Raw genomic sequence first — 20763 nt, forward strand, 5'->3', positions numbered from 1 at the left:
GAGGCTATGATAAGGATTCTGGCTTTATTCCACATGACATGGGGAGTTGAGGGGTTTTGAGCAAAAGCGTGACCTGACCTTAGATTTTAAATTAATCACATAGCTTTTCTGCTGATATTAGACCGTAGGGGGAAGACACTAGAGTGTAATAATGGAAACAGGAAACCCATTCAGAGATCTTCTATCGTGATCATGAGCTGGCTTGGACCACGGTGATAGCAAGGGAGGTGGTGTTAAGTGGTGGAAGTCAGGTAACATTTGAAGTAATCTCCTGATGAGTTAGGTGTGAGATGTGGAAGAAAGAAGACTTTCTTTGGGTTTTTGGCTTGAGTACCCAGAAGGATGAAATTGCTATTTGAGATGAAGCAGCTGTAGCAGGAAGATCATTGGGGGGGGTGGGGGTAGGGGGTGGGGGATGGGGGTGTGATCAGGAGTTCCATTTTGGACAAGTGCACCTTGAGATGCAAATGGGATGTCAAAGGAAATGTTGAGTAAGCTGTTAGCTAGGAACCTGGAGTTTAGGGGACATGATGGGTGGTGGCAATAAACCTTTCCTCTTCTGATCCAGTTTCACAACTTTTAACATCATGTAATACTGTAGGATGCTGGTGACTCCCAAAAGTTGGTTTATGGTGGATTCAAGGCAGATTGCGGTAGCATGGCTGTGTCGCCGGGGGAGGGGGAGGTGGGCGTCTGGATGAATGGTCCCTGTCCCCGGGCTCGGGTCTCTGCTCCGACGGAGGCGCGTAGGACTGTCAGCTTTTCCGTCTTATAAACTGATAAGCCGTAGAGACAACCCTGAATCCTGGTCTCCCATCCGGACCCGGGGGGCGGGGGGTGTCTTCCCTCCACCCTACCTGCCAGTCTTTGGCAAGGCTTATTCTTTCCAACACGCAGTCTCCTCCCTTTCTCATCTCCTTTCTAGACATTCAGGTCCTCCCTGAACTCCCCCGGGGGCCCCACTTCATCTCAGCAGTTGCAAGCTCAGGGCTGAGATTTTGAAACATCAGGGGGAAAAAAGTCCTCGACGAAGACTTCCAGGCTTCAGCGACTAGGTGTACGTTGCCCTCGGCCCGGTAGTTGCGAATCGCTCCATCCAGGTTAAAGTCCTCGGGAATTCCCGGGTTCCAGCGGCCCGAACCCCCCCCCCCCCCCCTGCTTTCCATTTCGGTTCAACTTCTGTTCTCGGAGCGTGACACCAGGTCCGCGGAGCCGCGGCGTACGGAGGGGAGCAAGGGCACGCTCCCGCGCTGCAGGAACCGGGCGACGCCCCCCGCCCCCGCCCCGGCCCCGGCCCCGGCCCCGGCCGCCACGCCCGCCCCGCAAGCTCGCGGCCGCACTCGGGGGCCGAGCTTTGTCCCGCGTCGGCCTCCGCGAGCGCAGGGGGCTTCCGGCGGGCCCCCTCCTCCCGGGGGCGGGGCCTAGCGCTCCCGCTCCCGCCTCCCCGGCTGCGCGCGGCTGCGGGCCGCGGTCACGTGAGCGCGGCGCGGCGGGGGAGGGGCCCTGATTTCCGGGCGGCGGAAGGAGACGCGGCCGCGTGAGGACGAGGCGATTTGAAAACACGCTCGGGGAGCGGGAGGCTGAGGCCGGTGGCGCGCGCCGTCGCCCCGCGGGCTTCCGCTCGGACGCGCTCGTCCTCCGCTCCGCGCCCCGGTCCCAGCCGGGCCCTCAGGTGAGCGGCCGCCGCCCGTCGGGCCGGGCCCTCCCGGGGCGCGGGACGGGCGCGCGGGGCCGTCGCCCCCCCCCCCCGGTCCGCGCGGCCCAGGCGGGCCAGGCCGAGCCGTGGCCGGTCCGCGCGCCCCGGCGGGGGGAGGCCGGGGGCGGAGCGGGGCCTGGGCGCGCGGCGGGGCAGTGCGGGGGCGGGGCGGCCCGCGGGCGCGTGGAGCGCCTCAAGTGACTGGGCGGGTTCGCGCCGTTCCGCGGCGGAGGCACTTTTAGGCCGGGGTGCCTCGATTTGGGCCCCGCGGCCGCCGGGAGGGGAAGGGACGGGAGCGCTGGCGGCCCGGGGGGGGCTCTTCTTGCCGTGTGGGACGCCGGGCGGCGGCGGGCGGCGGGGAGGAGCGGGCGTCCCCTCCCGGGCCCCGCCGCGGTCCAGGTGTGCGGGGCGGGGCGGGCGGCGCGGGCGGCGCGGCGGGAGCGGCGGGAGCGGCGTCGGGCCGGGCCTCTGGGGGGCGTTCACTTTCTGGGAAGTCCGGGGTCTCTCCCCCGGCCCCTTCTGTAGAGTCGGGAGGACCTCGTGAGAGGAAGGGGTGGACGGGGAAACCATCCAAAGGAGAACGGCAGTGCACGCCTTGTTACAGTTTCATTGATTTATCATTTATTTATTTTGCAAAGGAGGTTGGAAATCGGGGGTGGCACACAAGCCTAGCTGGAATTCGATTCGGTCTGTGGACGTTTTCAGGCCCGCGAGAATCTCCCCTTGTGTTGACAATCCAGGAGACCTGCAAATTGATTGGAATGTGTGAAATGTTCAGTTCTCAAACTTCAGGACCCCCCCCCCCCCCCCCCCCCCCCCCGTAGGAGGTGGCCGCGATGTGAAAGTTCAGCCCCTTGAGGCTGGAGTTTGTACCTCCTGTTCCATACCGGCTGCTGGAAAGTAGCTTTAGTCAAACCATCTGATTTGCCGTGCTATGAAAAAAAAATCTTATTTGTGTTTTATTGACTTGTTTTAAGAGGTTTTTAAGTCCTCGCTCGCTGCACCCAGTGTCAACCTGAGATCCAGAGTTGGCGTGCTTTTACAGGCTCCACAGGCTTGTCCAGCCGGGCAGCCCTAAAAAAAAAAAAAACCCAAAACTATTTTGAAGTGAAAATGACAAATTGGTTAATAGAGCTTTAAAAGTTCCTAGTATAAAAATGTTCTCTGCGTATCATAAAATAATGGTCCCGGCTTTAAAAGTCGAGGAACGGCGATCAGCCCTCTTAGGCTTTCTTATTAGGGAAATTAGTGTGACGGACACAAAGTGATACAAAGCGATACAGCATAGACCTTGACAAGACTGTGTTGGACACAGGCCAGATATAGTGGCTAAAAATAACACGGAGGATTGGGGAGTTGGGTTGATTCATTTGATTTTTCTGTCTTGTACCATTTATTTTCATCTCTGGTACTAGCTAGTAATAAAATTGTAGGGAAAGCTCAAAAAGTGTGCTTAATTAAAGTTTTTTTTTTTTTTTTCCCCTCAAAGATTTATTATTTATTCATGAGAGAGACAGAGAGAGAAGAGAGGCAGAGACACAGACAAAGGGAAAAGCAGACTCCATGCAGGGAGCCCGACGTGGGACTCAATGATCTGGGGTCTCCAGGATCACTCCCTGGACCCCTGGACGGAAGGCAGGCTCTAAACCGCTGAGCCACCGGGGCTGCCCCCTCCCCCCCCCCCCCCTTTTTTTAAATTAAAAGAGGCCATGCGAAATTTTTTTTTTTTTTTTTTTTTTTTTTTTTTTTGGTTTTTGCTTACCCATTTTTAAAAACTAGAATAACTAGAGGTGTGGGTGGGATGAAAACTTGAATAGGTATAAATGAAGTAAGATAAGCCATTTTGCCACTCAGGTTTCCAATCCTCACCTTAATTCCACTATATGTGACATAAAGCTGATTTTGCAGAGCTCTCTTTGGTGTGTTAAGTCCCTCTTCAACTTCGTAATACAGGTCTGACAAATCTTTCTGAGCCACATCTTTAAGATGGGTTTAGTACCACTTTCCTTACGTGGTTTTGTGAGAATTGAATGCTAATATACATAATGCATGTGGTTTTGTGAGAATTGAATGCTAATGTACATAATGCATTTAATACTATATGTGATTTGTACTGGTCCTGAGACTTTTAAGAAAATATACATGTTTGTGCTTTTAGCATACATGTTTAACAGTGCCAGGTATAAATGCTCAGAGTTTTACGAATAGGAACTCATTTGCTCCTCATTAATCCTACCTCATAATAATTGTATGATGTAAGTTTTATTTAATTTTTTGGGTATGTATTATTCCTATTTTGTGGATGAAACTGAGGCACAGTTTTTAATTTTTATTTATTTATGATAGTCACACAGAGAGAGAGGCAGAGACACAGGCAGAGGGAGAAGCAGGCTCCATGCACCGGGAGCCCGTCGTGGGATTCAATCCCGGGTCTTCAGTATTGCGCCCTGGGCCAAAGGCAGGCGCTAAACTGCTGCGCCACCCGGAGATCCCTGAGGCACAGTTTTTAACTACAGCTAGAAAGTGGCATTCTGGATAAAGAACTAAATCAATCTGGCTCTAGAATCTGCTCTTAACCTATGTAGCCAAATCCTACCTATCTCAAGGGGCTCTAATGTATTAAAACCTTGAAATCGGGCAGCCTGGGTGGCTCAGGGCTTTAGCGCCACCTTCAGCCCTGGGCCTGATCCTGGAAACCCGGGATCGAGTCCCATGTCGGGCGCCCTGCATGGAGCCTGCTTCTCCCTCTGCCTGTGTCTCTCCCCGCCCCCCCCCCCCCCCCCCCCCCCCCCCCGTCTCTCATGAATAAATAAATAAAATCTTTAAAAAAATAAAATAAAACCTTGAAATTATGTAAATTTGGATGTAATGTTATAGATGATTAGCTTCTGGATTCCTGGAACTTGAGCTGCTTGGTCTTGCACAAGCTATTTTATTTCACAATAAATGTAAATCTTCATTTTACTCAAGGTTTTTTGGGGGTTTTTTTGGATCCTCATTTATTGTATTGTGTCTTTTTTTTTTTTTTAAGTACCTGGACACAGGGTAATTATGATAGACCAAGAAGAAGTTTTATTTATTTCAGAGGGACTTACCTATTCTAGTGGGTGTACAGAGGCAAGCAGAATTCAGTATTTTTGCAGCATGCTGGAAAAGATTTCAAGAAGAGTTGGGCTAGTTCCTGGTATAGGAGGCTATTTTTTAGATAGATGTTAGCTTGTGGGAAGATAAAGCTGGAGAGGAAGTTAGGAAGGACGTGATATGTCAAGCTATGGAGTTTTTACTGTAAGTGAGTAAAGAAACAGCTGAAAACTCCTGAGTCTTGGTCAGATCTGTGTTTAGAAAGAACCCTCTCATGACTCCAGCAAATGGGCTAGGGAGTAGATACTAGAAATAAGGCAGGCATACTGATGGGGGAAACTACTAAACAATCTAGGTAGAAATAAAGGATTTAAGAAATGGCCTGGGAATGAGTAGGAGGAACAGATCAAAGATTTTGTGTGTAAGTGGGAAGATTTAGATGTTAATTGAAAAAATATGTAGACGGGAAAGTGCAAGATGGCATGTTTATGCCCAAGTTATTTATTACAACAATGGCCTATTTGGTCTTTGCTCCTTTTCCCTCTGTTGCACTTTATTTCCTTTTATACTGTTTTTTATCCTGCCTTTGAGTACCATTTTTTTAAACTTTATTCATGAGAGAGACAGAGAGGGAGGCAGAGATACAAGCGGAGGGAGAAGCAGGCTCCAGCAGAGATCCTGATGCAGGACTTGATCCTGGAATCCTGGGATCACAACCTGAGCCAAAGGCAGATGTTCCACCACTGAGCCACCCAGGTGCCCTGGATACCGTTTTCTGTTTATATCTAGTCTGAACCTAAGCCTGGTGTCCAAAATGCTGATACCACATTTTTGCCTGTACTAGGTTTTTTCTCTACTGATCTGTTGTTTTCCTTGCTCATGAAATGTTCATTAACTCTCCTTGCTGCATATTTCTGTATCTTATATTTCTTTCAAGCATCAGCTTAGGTTTACGAAACTTTTTCTATTATAGGCTGCATTTAAAAACTTTGTTTTGTTAGTAGAGGTTCCTTAGGAACTTTTAGGGGCCAGGAGCAGATATATCTCTAGTAATCTGTGTGTTGCCCACTCATTCCCCCAAAACTCTGGGTGAGGGGTTATTTCAAAAGGTTTTCATTTAGTACAATTACTTGACAAAGGTTCCATGGCTAAAAACCCTTGACAAACCTGTGGCTGGATTGTTACCTTATTGTTGATGACCCCTGTTTACATTATCTCTTGACTAAAATATACTTCTTGGTAAAGCTGTTTTCCATTTAGTACTTTGATCCTTTCCGCATAGGTCTTAATTTTTGATTATCTTTGAAATGTATTTTAGAGTAATGTAAATGTTAGAAAACACCTTTATTATTTTGGAATTTATCTTTTTTTGCCCATTGTTTTAAAATTCTTTTCACTGTAGCACTCAAGAATGACCAAAAAAAGAAAACGCCAAGATGATTTTCAAAAAGTAAAACTAAAAGTTGGTAAAAAGAAACCCAAATTAGAAAATGCTACTGTTACAAACTTTAAAACAAAGACTATATATCTCCCTGAGCAGCTCAAAGAAGATGGAACTCTTCCAACAAACAACAGAAAACTTAACATAAAGGTAAATGGTAACTATTGTTTTGATAAATAACATTTTCTTTTAAATCACCTTTCTTTGTGAAAAGTTGTTTTAATTCTCAGGGTTTACTGATGGCTGAAGGTTGGAGTTTATTAACCAAATCTGAGTTGCCAATGTAGCTTTCCTACCTCCTCTAGAAAGACTTGCTCAACTAAACCCACAGTCATTTTTCTATTGTGTACCTGTTTGATGATTTGATATATGATCTAGAGATAATTCTTGTATTTATCTTGTTGATGTATCAAGTTTTTGGTATAACTTTTTAGCTGTTTTTATAGTTTATGAGGGTAATTGTCTTTTTTTTAGCCTTACATAGCACATAATATATAGGGTTTGTAGTAAATGTGTGAAGTTTTAGCAATGATTTTGCTTACAGTTTTGACAACTTCATTGAAATGTAACTTTTGCATTATAAAATTCCAGGGGCACCTGGGTGACTCATTGGTTAAGTGTCTGACTCTTGATCTCAGCTCAGGTCTTGATCTCGGGGTTGTGAGTTCAAGCCCTGTGTTGGGCTCCATGCCCAGCGTGGAGCCTACTTAAAGTGTACCATTCTGTAGTTTTTAAATGTATTTGCAGAGTTATGCTATTATCACCATAATCTAATTTTAGGACATAATTATCATGCCAGAAAGAAAACCTATGCCTATTAGAAGTCACTGCCCATTCTTTTCCCTTTGCTCTACACAGCTACTAACCTACCTTTTATCTGTATAGATTTGCTTATTCTGGTCATTTAATATAAATGCAACAATATGATACATGGTCTTTTTTTTTTTGATACATGGTCTTTTGTTACTGGTCTTTTACTTAGCATGTTTTGAGGTTCATCCATGTTATAAAGTATCTCTGAGAACATTACTACATTCCTTTGTATTGTTGAATAGTATTACAGTGCATGGTTATGCCACATTTTATCACATATCAGTTGATAGTCATTTGGTTGTTGCCACTTTTTTTTTAGGTTTTTGTTTTTACTTTTTTAATTTAAATTTTGTTAACATATAGTGCAATATTGGTTTCTGGAGTAGAATTCAGTGATTCATTATTTACATACAACACCTAGTGCTGCTCATCACAACAAGCGCTCTCTTTAATACCCATCACCCATCTAGCCCATCCTCCACCGAGTTTCACTCTTAGGTGTAATGCTATTATGAACATTTGTGAACAAGTTTTTGTGAGGATGAACTTTTTCCAGTTTTGCTTTTAAGCCCTGAAGGTTAAATAATATTGAAAAGGTATTTGAAGTTATATTTTTTTCACAGATTATATAAATTATCCACAAATAAAATTGTCAAATGTTATACTCAGGATGCACATACACCCTGAAAGACCACTTAAAATAGGCAGACTGTGCCTATTTAGTATTGTATAAATGCACCTACCAAATGTTTGATTTTTTTTTATTTTTTTTTTAAGATTTTATTTATTTATTAGACAGAGAGAGAGAGAGAGAGAGAGACAGGCAGAGGGAGGAGCAGGCTCCATGCCAGGAGCATGATGTGGGACTCCATCCTGGGTCTCCAGGATCACGCCCTGGGCTGAAGGTGGCGTAAACCGCTAAGCCACCAGGGCTGCCTGATTTTTCTTTTATTCTTTTAAAAAAAAAATTTTTTTTTTTTATTTATTCGTGAGAGACAGAGAGACAGAGAGGCAGAGACGTAGGCAGAGGGAGGGGCAAGGCTCCCTGTGGGGAGCCCTATGCGGGACTCAATCCCAGGACCCTGGAATCATGACCTGAGCTGAAGGCAGATGTTCAACCACTGAGCCACCCAGGCGCCCGTATAGTAGGCCTTTAAATAGTGATGATAATTTCTGTCACTTTAAATGATAGCATGCCTAAGTCTTCATACAGGTTAATTTCAAAAAGAGAAAATTCTAAATGAAAATTATGTAATGTTTTTATTGAGCTAAATCTGTCTTAAGGATAAAATAATATTTCTGTTCTTAGTAAAAGCTTGGTAACACTTAGAAACTACTTATTGAAGCAGTTTCCCCAAAGATTGTTAGTTTATGGTTTTAGTTAGCATGTTTATTTGAAAATGTTAGAATGTGCACATATACTTAAATCCTGTATTTTTATTTTTAGGATTTGCTGTCACAGATGCATCACTACAATGCTGGGGTTAAACAAAGTGCTCTTCTTGGACTTAAAGACCTTTTGTCTCAGTACCCATTTATAATTGATGCACACCTTTCAAACATATTAAGTGAAGTGACTGCTGTGTTTACAGATAAAGATGCTAATGTACGATTAGCAGCAGTTCAACTTCTTCAATTCCTGGCCCCCAAAATACGAGCTGAACAAATTTCTCCATTTTTTCCTTTGGTAAGTGCCCATCTCTCTAGTGCCATGACTCACATTACTGAAGGAATTCAGGAGGACTCTTTAAAAGTTTTGGACATTCTGCTGGAACAGTACCCAGCCTTAATTACTGGCCGTAGCAGTATATTGCTTAAGAATTTTGTAGAACTTATTTCTCATCAGCAGCTGTCTAAAGGACTAATAAATAGAGACAGATCCCAGTCCTGGATACTTTCTGTAAATCCTAATCGGAGACTCACTTCTCAGCAATGGAGGCTGAAAGTCTTAGTGAGACTCAGTAAATTCCTTCAGGCCTTGGCAGATGGATCCAGTAGGTTGAGAGAAAGTGAAGGACTTCAGGAACAAAAAGAAAATCCCCATGCCACTAGCAACTCCATTTTTATCAACTGGAAGGAACATGCCAACGACCAGCAGCACATCCAGGTTTATGAAAATGGGGGTTCACAGCCAAATGTCAGTTCACAGTTCAGGCTACGGTAAGAAGGATTTCAGTTATGTCCACACTCAGTTTTCCTGTATTGAATTTTAACTGCTGACCATTGATGGCTAATGGTGGGAAGATATGCAGTTGTCTTTTATAGTTTTCATATAGTTACTCATGATTTGATTTTTATTTACTGATGGGAGGAGTCATTTGAAAGTATTAATTTATTCATTTCTAGCAAAGCCTAATGAGAAGTAAAACTTGATAGTCTCGGCTTTGTCATTTAGAATTTTATTTTCTTACTGGTCTTTATCAATGTAATTATCAATTCAAGGAACTTCATTTTTACTGGTACTTTTCACTTAATATTTAAGTTAAACAAGGAATAATATTTTTTGCTCATTAATTTTTTTTTTATTTTTACCTTCCTCATTAGGTACCTGGTTGGAGGACTAGGCAGTGTGGATGAAGGCCTCTCATCTACTGAAAACTTGAAAGGATTTATTGAGATAATAATTCCATTGCTGATTGAATGCTGGATTGAAGCTGTGCCTCCACAACTAGCTGCTTCTGTTGGAAATGGTATAGAGCGAGAACCTCTGCAGGTTATGCAGCAAGTTCTTAATATTATTTCCCTTCTGTGGAAACTCTCTAAACAACATGATGAAACTCATAAATTGGTGAGAACTTAATGGGTTCTTTATTTTCTCAGTAATGTCTTTTATCATAAATGGGCAGATTAGAAATCAGTATTGGTTATGCATTTTCTAAAACATTCCATAGTCTAACTATAAATTTGTTTCTTGCTTTTGCCCCAAACTGCAAATTAAAATACTTTGTGCGATTCTCTGAATAGTTTTAACTTACGTGAAATGTATACGTTTTTTTGAAAAAGATTTTATTTATTTATTTAGAGAGTGTCTGAGTTGGGGGGAGGGAGGGAGGGAGGGGCAGAGGAAGAGAGAGAGAATCTCAGACTCAGCGCTGATCCTGAATGTGGGGCTTAGTGCAGGGCTCATTCCTACAACCCTGAGTTTATAACCTGAGCTGAAATCAAGAGTTGCTTAAGCAACTGAGCCACCCAAGTGCTTTGTGAAATGCATAACTTAATGAACTTTTTTTTTTAATGACCTTAATTTCATTTGCTTTTATTAGATATAATTCCCAGTAGTGTTACAATGTATTGTTTATGGCAGGTTGATTGTGTAGGAACATTCTACTTTCTGGAGGTCTTTTATGAGATTAAATATGTTGCTTTTTTAAGTACTTTCTTCCAGTGTGTGCCACATTGCCAAGTTTAGCAGAAATGGACCACAGCAAAGATCTCATAACCAATCCTGAGTTGTTTTTAAACTACTATGATTGATCTTTTATTTTATTTTTTATATTTTACTTATTCATGAGAGACAGAGAGAGAGGGAGAGGCAGAGACACAGGCAGAGGGAGAAGCAGGCTCCATGCAGGGAGCCTGATGTGGGACTCGATCTTGGGACTCTAGGATCATGCCCTGGGCCAAAGGCAGGCACTAAACCGCTGAGCCACTCAGGGATCCCTAAACTACTGTGATTTATTTTTATTTTATTTTATTTTATTTTATTTTATTTTATTTTATTTTATTATTTTATTTTATATTTTATTTATTTTATTTAGTAATTTAATTTATTTTATTTTTTTATTTTTAAAATTTTACTTATTTATTTTATTTTGTTTTGTTTTATTTTGTGATTATTTATTTATTTATTCATGAGAGACACAGAGAGAGGCAGAGACACAGGCAGAGAGAGAAGCAGGTTCCATGCAGGGAGCCCAATGCAGGACTCGATCCCTGGACTCTAGGTTCATAGCCTGGGCCAAAGACCGGCACCAAACCACTGAGCCACCCAGGGATTCCCCCAAACTACTGTGATTTAAAGCAGAAGCTACATAGAGACTTGATTAGTGCATGCTTTTATTTTCTCTTGAAAAGGGATAGGATCAGAAAACATTTGTAAAAGTTACCCTTACTATATGTAGGTAAACTGTAGTTGTAGGTATGGTGTTCGTGAAATTAACCTAAGATTCTAAGTCTGTAGCAGTTTTTTACTAAAACTGATAGTAAAGACATGATTAAATCTGCGATGATTAAATTATCTACTGTTTGGGAGAGAATTGAATGGTGGCAGCTTTTTTATAGTGCTATAATATATAGTTAATAGTATAAGTAAGGAAGAACAAGTTCTGAGATTGGTGTTAAATTAATGTGATAGCACACTTAAAGAGGGCATCTACAGGAACAATATTTTAAAGCTTAAAGCATCTAGTTTTAGAATTCCTGCAAGGATTTTTGACTAGGCAGGTGTAATCTTTGAGGTTGCCTACATATGTACACAATTGACAATGCAATTTTTTGGTTTTATTTCAAGCTAAAGTTTAGAATGAATTAATAGGCCACATAAAATAAGTTGAGGTTAAATTAAAAATCATATTTGATAATCTTGAAAAGCATTATGGAACCATACTAAAGTATGTGTTTTAAGAGCTTGCTCTAGCACTATTAACTCATTATCCATCATCTGTAGGGTTGATATATGAATTGCTTTTTCAGATAGTGTGGCACTTTATTGACTGTAGTTTTGAGCATGTCTCATGATTCATTGAATACATTGGCAGGAAATTGATTAGGATTGGGGTAGATTGTGTGTGTTTTTTTTTTAAGATTTTATTTATTCATAAGAGACACACAGAGAGAGGCAGAGACATAGGGAGAGAGAGCAGGCTCCTCAAGGGAGTCCGATGTGGGACTTAATCCCTGGATTCTGGGACCATGCCCCAAGCCAAAGGCAGATGCTCAACCACTGAGCCACCCAGGTGTCCCTGGGGGTAGATTTTGATTTTATGAAAGCAAAATTTACTGTCTTTATGGCAGTCTGTGATGTAGGCAGGTGACAGTAATAATGCATACAGCTTTTTAGAGAATTGTATGTTATTTGCACTCTTGAATGGATTTATCTGAACCTGTGATAGAAAGTAAAAGTAATGATATCAATATAAATCTTAAGTACTAGTCTTTCCTTCAGTTTTAGAAGGCTAAGAAGTAAAGATTCTGGGCATTTTTGGTGTTTGATGACATATAGTCACTGATTATGTATTGTTATTCCTTTAGTAATATAGTACTTGTAACTTGATAGAATGGTAGGACCAAATGCAAATTCATTGTGTTAGTTTTATATCATTCACTAACATTCAGATAACATTGTCAAAGGACCTAAGTACTGCCTTAATTTTTTTTTTTTTAAGATTTTATTTATTTATTCATGAGAGAGACACACACACACACAGAGGCAGAGCAGGCAGAGAAAGAAGCAGGCTCCATGCAGGGAGCCAGACATGGGACTTGATCCTGAGACTCCAGGATTATGCCCTGGGCCGAAGACTCCAGGATTATGCCCTGGGCCGAAGACTCCAGGATTATGCCCTGGGCCGAAGGCCGGCGCTCAACCGCTGAGCCACCCAGGGATCCCTACTGCCTTAATTTTATGGATATTTAAAGTTGTATGCTTTAGAACTATTCTGTGCTAATCTAATACGACTGTTATTTATTAGCAGTTCATTAAAGCAGGACATAAAGTTCAGAAGACTGTTTTGCATAGACCATTGAAGGCAACATAGAATACTGTTTAAAATTCAAATAAACTGAAGGAAGTTTAGTTCAAATAGAAACAGTATTTAAGAACATGCACTGGTAGAATTCTCTTATTTACCTTGGCAAATGTGTTATGTTGAACTGTAATAACTGAATAAGGGAAGATCCATTATTTTAGAGACAAAATATGAATATGTTATATGAGTTGTACAAGGTGAAATTAAAATGCATTAATTTATTTTTTATTAACATTCTCACTGTTCCCCTCTCTCGCTGACCTTCAGTTATAGCTTAGTAGTTAAGGTATTGGGTGGTTTGTAACAGCTCAAACTTTAAAGGAGGGATGAAATGGCATTCGTTGGCCTTAAATGCTACTGTGTTCTACAAGCTGGATTCAAACTCTTCTCTCAGAAAAGGTATAGGTATTTTGTTGGTAAATTGGCATCTAGATTAGGTGCAGTCTTAGGATAACTTTGCTTTTAGGTTTTGCTTAATGTCTTTATTTGCTGCATAGTTGAGGAACTTCATTTTTATGCAAGTATTTTTTTAAAAACCTTTTTAGAGGGCAGCCTGGGTGGCTCAGCGGTTTAGCGCCGCCTTCAGTCCAGAGTGTGATTCCCGCCCCCCCCCCCCCCCCCCCATCGAGTTCCACATCAGAGTCCCTGCATGGAGCCTGCTTCTCCCTTTGCCTGTGTCTCTGCCTCTTTCTCATGAATAAATAAATAAAATATTAAAAAAAAAAAAACTTTTTAGAAATCTGAACTCTCTGATCTTTGCTTTGAAATCTCAGGGTACATTAAATTTTATTTGTGGTGGTTGAGTACTTGTCCTTACTGAGGTTGCTTATTTCTGATATGCCATGTGTATCCTTAATGTATAGCTAGTTTTAAAAGTGAAATACAATTTAACATTAACTTTTTAATTTACTTTGGATTTTGGGATCCTGTATTAATAAGCTCTGGGTCAATATTATAATTACTATAGAAATTTTGTTGGAGCTTAATTTTATTTTTTAATGCTACTTTTAGTTTGTGTCTTTCATTGCTGATGTCTTTTTCCCGTGAAGATTAGAATTTGTGAAGAAGGGGATCCCTGGGTGGCTCAGCAGTTAAGTGCCTGCCTTCAGCCCAGGGCATGATCCTGGAGTTCCAGGATCGAAACCACATCGAGCTCCTTGCATGGAGCCTGCTTCTCCCTCTGCTTCTCTCTCTCGCTGTGTCTCTCATGAATAAATAAATGAATCTTTAAAAAAAATAATAAAGAATTTGTGAAGAATAGTCAGATGCAATCATAGGATTTGTTGAGCATCTATATATGCTTTATAGGAGCTACTTAAGTTAATTAAAATTCAGTTCCTTTAAAAAAAAAAATTCAGTTCCTTAGTCATACTAGCCACATTTCAGGTGTTCAGTAGGTGCATGTAGCTAGTGGCTGCTGTATTAATTAGACAACACAGATGAAGAACAATTTCATCCATCATTACAGGGTTGCTTGCCCTTAATAGTACTTAACCTTCTGGTGGGGTTGATGGATGTAAGCAAATACATAATGCCAATACTAAGAAGAAAGATGAAAGTAAAGCAGGGTAAAGAGAGAAGAAGTGCTGGAACAGAATGAGCGGGAGCTATTTTAAATAATTGGTCTGGAAATGCTTTCATGAATTGCGCTGAAGTTAAAGGAGCAAGTCTTGTAAAAGACCTGTAGGAAGAACCTTCCAGGCAGAGGGAATAGCAGGTGTAAAGCCCCTGAAGTGAGAACAGATTTGACATTTTTGAGGAATGGCAGGAAACCTGGGCAAATAAAGTACTAGGAGAATGATAGAAGATGAGTCAGAAAAGATGACACTGGCCAGATATTTGGGACCCCATGGTCCATGGTATAAGTTTGGATTTTAACCTGAGTGTGGTGAAAGGACAGTAGAGGATTTTCAGCAGGGAAGTAGCATGATTTGAATTATATTTATTTAACTTTAATATGTTGAATTTGCAAATGGGACACAAGTGAATTTCCCTGTAGTCAGTATCCAGCTCTTGCAAAACGATGGAGCCCAAACTCAACGCAATCTATTCTATGAATGACTGGTCCTGCCCTATATACACCTTTAATCCCACCTTTTTCCTTTCTGTATTATTTTGAAGCACGGTTTATATTTTAAAAGATCACTCTGGCTGCTCTGTAGAGAATTGACTTTTGAGGAGGGCAAGAGGAAAGTGGGGAGACCAATTAGGAGGCTATTGCAGTAATCTAGGAATGAATGGTTGATTGGAGTAGAATGATAACTAATGGTTGAAGCTATGAGAAGTAATTGGATTCTGATAAAGCCAGTGGGACTGCTGATGTGCATAGTGAAGGAAAAAGGAGCAAGGATGGTTGATGCTGTGTTAAGGTCCAAATGACAGTGTGACTGCTAGTGAGGAGAGTTTAATTTATTCATGTGAACTTATTTTTTTTTTAAGATTTATTTATTAGAGAGAGAGAGAGCACACGTGTGCACATGCACACACATAAGGGGTGAGGGTGAGGAGCAGTAGAGGGAGAGAGAAACCCAAGCAGACTCTCCGTTGAGTGCAGAACGCGATGTGGGGGTCATTTAGTCCCATGATGCTTGAGATCACGACCTAAGCCGAAACCAAGAGTCAGGCACTTAACTGACTGTACCACCCAAGTGTCTCTATTCATGTTAAATTTAAGATGCCTGTTAGAAGTCCAAGGGGACATGTTACATAAATTATAGATTAGCACAAAGAGAAGAATCCAGTTAAAGATCCTAACTGACCAGTTATTTTAAACACCTCAAATCCCACATCTCAAGAAACCCTTCAATCCCTGGCAAAATGGAATGGTTGGTTCTCTGGATAGGAGGAAATAAGAGTGTTGTAATCTGGAATTAGTGTTTTAAATAGGAAAGACAGATTCATGAGTACTGCAAGAATTAAAGAGAAGTGCATTGCTTTGTGACAGTGTTAAATACCTTTAATTGGAAATAATAGAATTGCTGGGAAGTAGAATTATTGTATAAACAGAACATTAGGTAGAGGCTCTTCTGATATATTTTACAGATGACTGTACTAGTGGTTGAATTTAAGAATTTTCTTATATCTTATTTATTTTTTCTTTTTTTTCTTAAACAGTAGATAAAAGGCAAGTAAAGGTAACTATTAAGCACTGAAAAGATCTGTGGGTAAGAATTGGATGCCCTAATATTTTATTCTGATTTTAAAATTTACATCTGCTATCAGGAGCAAAAGATGTATAATGGTAAATTTATAGTTGAAGATTAACAAGTAGTCAAATTTCTGTTTAAATTCGGTGATTTTAAATGTTTTGTGTAGATTTTCTAATCTTTGCTTATTTTAATAGGAGTCGTGGCTTCGAAAGAATTATCTTATTGATTTCAAACACCATTTTATGAGTCACTTTCCATATGCCTTAAAAGAAATAACCAAGCACAAAAGGAAAGAGACAAATAAAAGGTATTGTGATTCTTTCCACTGTATAGACTGGATATGTTTTTTTTAGCCTGAAATTATTAAAAATATTTAGCCTTAAAGTGGAACTTTCTACACTGTGAGGGGTTCATATCTAAATTTTGTGAAATAGAAATTAAAGTAGCAATAGTATGGCTGATCTTGAACAAGTCACTTTAAGCTTTGAGACTGATTTTTATTTATTTTAATTAAAAAATACATAATGGATATTTTATATAAAGTGAGCATCAGGTATCAAATTATGTAAATATAAATGTAATAAAATTTGTTGAGGTGGGTCATTTATTTGGGAGAGGTACTATGTAATCTCTGAGATCATCTTAAAGGTCATCTAGTTGTATCATTTATATGTGAGAAAACTGGCATTGAAACTAATATCAGGAAAAGGAATAATTGGAGAAAAATAGTTTTCTAAAACAGAAAGGCTTACATGTAAGATGAAAAGATGGAGTTTAAAATTGTAAGCTTGGAAATTTTAAAATATTTACCTCAAGTGAGTGCAAATAAATGTTAAAACAAGTTATCAAATAACATTTTCATCTTGAGGTGGGCCTATAGTTAGTTAAGTGCCTTCTGAAAAGCACTTTATCCTTTCATTTATCAGTGGATAGTTGGATTGCTTCCACAGTTTGGCTACTGTAAATAATGGTGCAGTAAATATGGGGTGCGTGTATCTCTGAATTAGTGTTTCTGTATTTTTGCTGTAAATACCCAGAAGTGTGATTCCTAGATCACAGGGAGGTTCTAGTTTTAATTTTTTCAGCAACCTCCATATTATTTTCCATAGTGGTTACACCAATTTGCATTTCTACCAATAGTAAATGAGTACTCCTTTTTCTCTACATCCTCACCAGTGCTTCTTTCTTGTGTTTTTGATTTTAGCCATTCTGACAGGGGTGAAGTGATATTTCATTGTCGTGTTGACTGGGATTTCTCTAATGATGAGTGATGTTGAGCATCTTTTTGTGTGTGTTGGCCATCTAATGTCTTTGGAGAAATGTTTGTTCATGTTTTGCATTTTTAATTGGATTATTTATTTTTTAGGTATTGACTGTATCAGTTATTTATATATTTTGGATAGTGACTCTTTATTGGATAAGTCACTTGCAGATATCTTCTCCCATTCTGTAGGTTGCTTTTTAATTTTGTAAATTGTTGTGTTTTCTGTTCAGAAGCTTTATTTTGATGTAGTCTCCATGTAGTTTACTTTTATTTCCTTTGCTTCAGGAGACATATCTAGAAAAACGTTGGTATAGCCAATGTCAGGTTACTGCCTGTGCTCTCTTCAAGGATTTTTATGGTTTCCGGTCTCACATTTAGGCCTTCAATCTATTTTGAGTTTATTTTTGTGTATGGTGTGAAAAAGTGGTCCAGTTTCATTCTTTTGCATGCAGCTCTGCAGTTTTTCCAACACCATTTTTTTTTTTTAAAGATTTATTTATTTATTCATGAGAGAGAGAGAAACAGACAGGCAGAGGCAGTCCCTGCATGGAGCCTGCTACAGGACTCGATCCCAGTTCTCCAGGATCAGGCCCTGGGCTGAAGGCGACGCTAAACTGCTGAGCCACCCAGGCATCCCTCCAACACCATTTGTTGAAGAGACTCGTTCCCATTGTATATTCCTTCCTCCTTTATCAAGGATTAATTGACCATATAATTGTGAGTTTATTTCTGGATTTTCTGTTCAGTTCCATTGATCTCTGTGTCTATTTTTATGCCAGTACCATACTGTTCTACTACTGCTTTGGAATATAACTGGAATTGGGATACCTCTAGGTTTGTTTTTTTTTTTTTTTTTTTTCAAGATTGCTCTGGCTCTTCTAGGTCTTTTGTGATTCCATACAAATTTTAGGATAGTTCCAGTTCTGTGAAAAATACTGTTGATATTTTGATAGGGGTTGCATTAAATCTGTAGATTGCTTTGTGTAGTATAGACATTTTAACTATTTGTTCTTCCAACACATGGGCATGGAATGTCCTTCCATTTTTTTCGTGTGTTGTCTTGAATTTCTGTCATCTGTGTTTTTAAAGTTTTCGGAGTACAAGTGTTTCACTTCTAGATACTTTATTGTTTGGTGCAATTATAAATGAGATTGCTTTCTTAATTTTACTTTGTGCTTGTTTCATAATTAGTGTATAAGAATGCAACAGAGTTCTGTGCATGGATTTTGTATTTTGTGATGTTACTGAATTCATGTATCAGTTCTAGTAGCTTTTTGAAGTCTTGAGGATTTTCTAAATGTAATATGTCATTTGCAAATAGAGTTTTTGTTCTTCCTTACCAATTTGAATGCCTTTTATTTCTTTATGTTGGCTAATTGCTGTGGCTAGGACTTCCATTGCTATGTTGAATAAAGGGGTGATAGAGGGCAGCCATGTCTTGTTTTTGACCTTAGTGGAAAAGGTTACAGTTTTTCACCATTGATAGGATGTTGGGTGTAGATTTTTCACATAAGGCCTTTATTATGTTGAGTTGTGTTTCTTGTAGACCTGCTTTGTTGAGGGTGTTTATTGTGAATGGATCTTGTATTTTGTCAAATGCTTTTTTGCATCTGTTGAAATGATCATATGTGTTTTTTTATCCTTTCTCTAATTGATGTGATATATCACATTGTTTTGCAAATACGTATTTTTAGTATTTTACTTTTTTAAAGTAGACTCCACACCCAATGTTGGACTTAAACTCATGACTCCAGGATCAAGAGTCGCATGCTCTACCAACTGGGCTCAAGAGGTGCCCCTTGTTTTGTGAATATTAAACCAACCATTGCATCCTGGGAATAAATCTCACTTGATTGTAGTATATGATTTTTTTTTCTAATACATTGTTGGATTTGGTTTGCAAATATTTTGTTGAGGATTTTTGCGTCTGTATTTACAAGAGATATGTCGGCTTGTAGTTCTCTTCTTTTGGTGGTATCTTTGTCTGATTTTGGTGTCAGGGTGATACTGTCTTCATGGAATGAATTTGGAAGTTTTCTTTCCTTTTCCTTTTGTATTTTTGGGAATAGTTTGAGAAGGAATATTAACTTTTCTTTAAATGTTTGCTAGAATTTGCTTGTGAAGCTGCCTGGTCTTGGACCTTTGAGAGATTTTTTTTTGATTACTGTTTCAATTTCATTGCTGGTGATTGGTCTGATCAGATTTTCTATTTCTTCCAGCATTAGTTTTGGTAGGTTATATGTTTTTAGGAATTTATCCATTTCTTCCAAGTTGTTCAACTTGTTGGTATATATGTTCTCATAATACTTTGCTACAATTGTTTGTATCCCTTCCTTCCCTTTCCCTTTCTTTTCATTAGAGAGGGGAGGGAGTACACATAGGGTAGAGAGGGGTGGAGGGAGAAGGAGAGAGAATCCAAAGCAGACTCCACACTCAGTGCAGACAGAGTCCAACACAGATCCCAATTTCACGACCCTGAGATCATGACCCAAGCTGAAATCAGAGAGCCAGATGCTCAACCAACTGAGCCACCCAAGCACCCCTATAATTGTATTTTTGTGGTGTTGGTTGCTGTTTCTCCTTTTTCATTAGTAATTTTATTTGGGTCTGCACACCCTCTCTCTCTCTCTCTCTCTCTCTCTCTCTTTTTTTTTTTTTTTGATGAGTCTTGCTGGAAGTTTTTCAGTTTTGTTGATTTTTTTCCCCCCCAAAGAATTATTTCCTGGTTTCATTGATCTGTTTTTTTTTTTTAATTTCTATGCCATTCATATCTGCTCTAATGTTTATTTTTTAAAAGATTATTCATTTATTTAAGACAGAGTGAGCACACGAGGAGGGAGGGGCAGAGGCTGAGGCAGAGGGAGAAACAGAAGCAGGGTCCCCACTGAGAAGGGAGCCCCACACTGGGCTCCATCCCAGTGCCCTGGAATCATGACCCAAGCCAAAGGCAGATGCTTAACCAACTGAGCCACCCAGGTGTCCCTGCTCTAATCTTTATTATTTCTTTCTTTTTGCTGGTTTTGGGTTTTGATTGTTCTTTCTCTGGCTTCTTTAAGGTATAAGGTTAGGCTGTTTATATTAGATTTTTCTTCTTGAGGTGGGCCTGTGTTTCTATAAACTGTCTTCTTAATGCCACTGTTTGATGTATCCCAAAGATTTTGAACCTTTGTGTTTTCATTTTCATGTAATTTTTGATGTCTTCTTTGATTTCTTGGTTGACCCATTGTTTACTAGCATGTTATTTAACCTCCATGTATGTGTGTTCTTTTCAGATTTTTTCTTGTGACTGATTTCTGGTTTCATAGCATTGTAGTCAGAAAAGATGCATGGTATGACTTGGGTTTTTTTGAGTTTGTTGAGACTCGTTTTATGGTCTAATATATGATCTATTCTGGAAAATGTTCTGTATGCATTGAAGATAATGTATATTTTGATGTTTTAGGATGGAATGTTCTGAATATGTCTGTTAAACTATCTGGTCCAGAGTTTCATTCAAAGTTACTTTGTCCTTGTTGATTTTTCTGTTTGGATGATCTGTCCATTGATGTGAATGGGGTGTTAAAGTCTCTTAT

At 40.1% G+C, this 20763-nt stretch overlaps 1 protein-coding gene across 1 annotated transcript in view; it reads left to right on the plus strand.

Moving 5' to 3' along the window:
* The first annotated feature begins 1450 nt into the window (after positions 1 to 1450).
* TEX10 (testis expressed 10) overlaps positions 1451 to 20763 on the plus strand; it is a 68568-nt gene continuing 49255 nt past the window's right edge. The window contains exons 1-5 of the mRNA XM_072727857.1: positions 1451 to 1672; positions 6180 to 6368; positions 8479 to 9191; positions 9576 to 9819; positions 16122 to 16234. Of these exons, the coding sequence (XP_072583958.1) occupies positions 6189 to 6368; positions 8479 to 9191; positions 9576 to 9819; positions 16122 to 16234 (1250 nt within the window). The 5' untranslated portion in view covers positions 1451 to 1672; positions 6180 to 6188. The remainder of the gene's footprint in view (positions 1673 to 6179; positions 6369 to 8478; positions 9192 to 9575; positions 9820 to 16121; positions 16235 to 20763) is intronic.

Source organism: Vulpes vulpes, chromosome 12 (genome assembly GCF_048418805.1).
Source record: "Vulpes vulpes isolate BD-2025 chromosome 12, VulVul3, whole genome shotgun sequence".
In the NCBI taxonomy this organism is placed as follows: Eukaryota; Metazoa; Chordata; class Mammalia; order Carnivora; family Canidae; genus Vulpes; species Vulpes vulpes.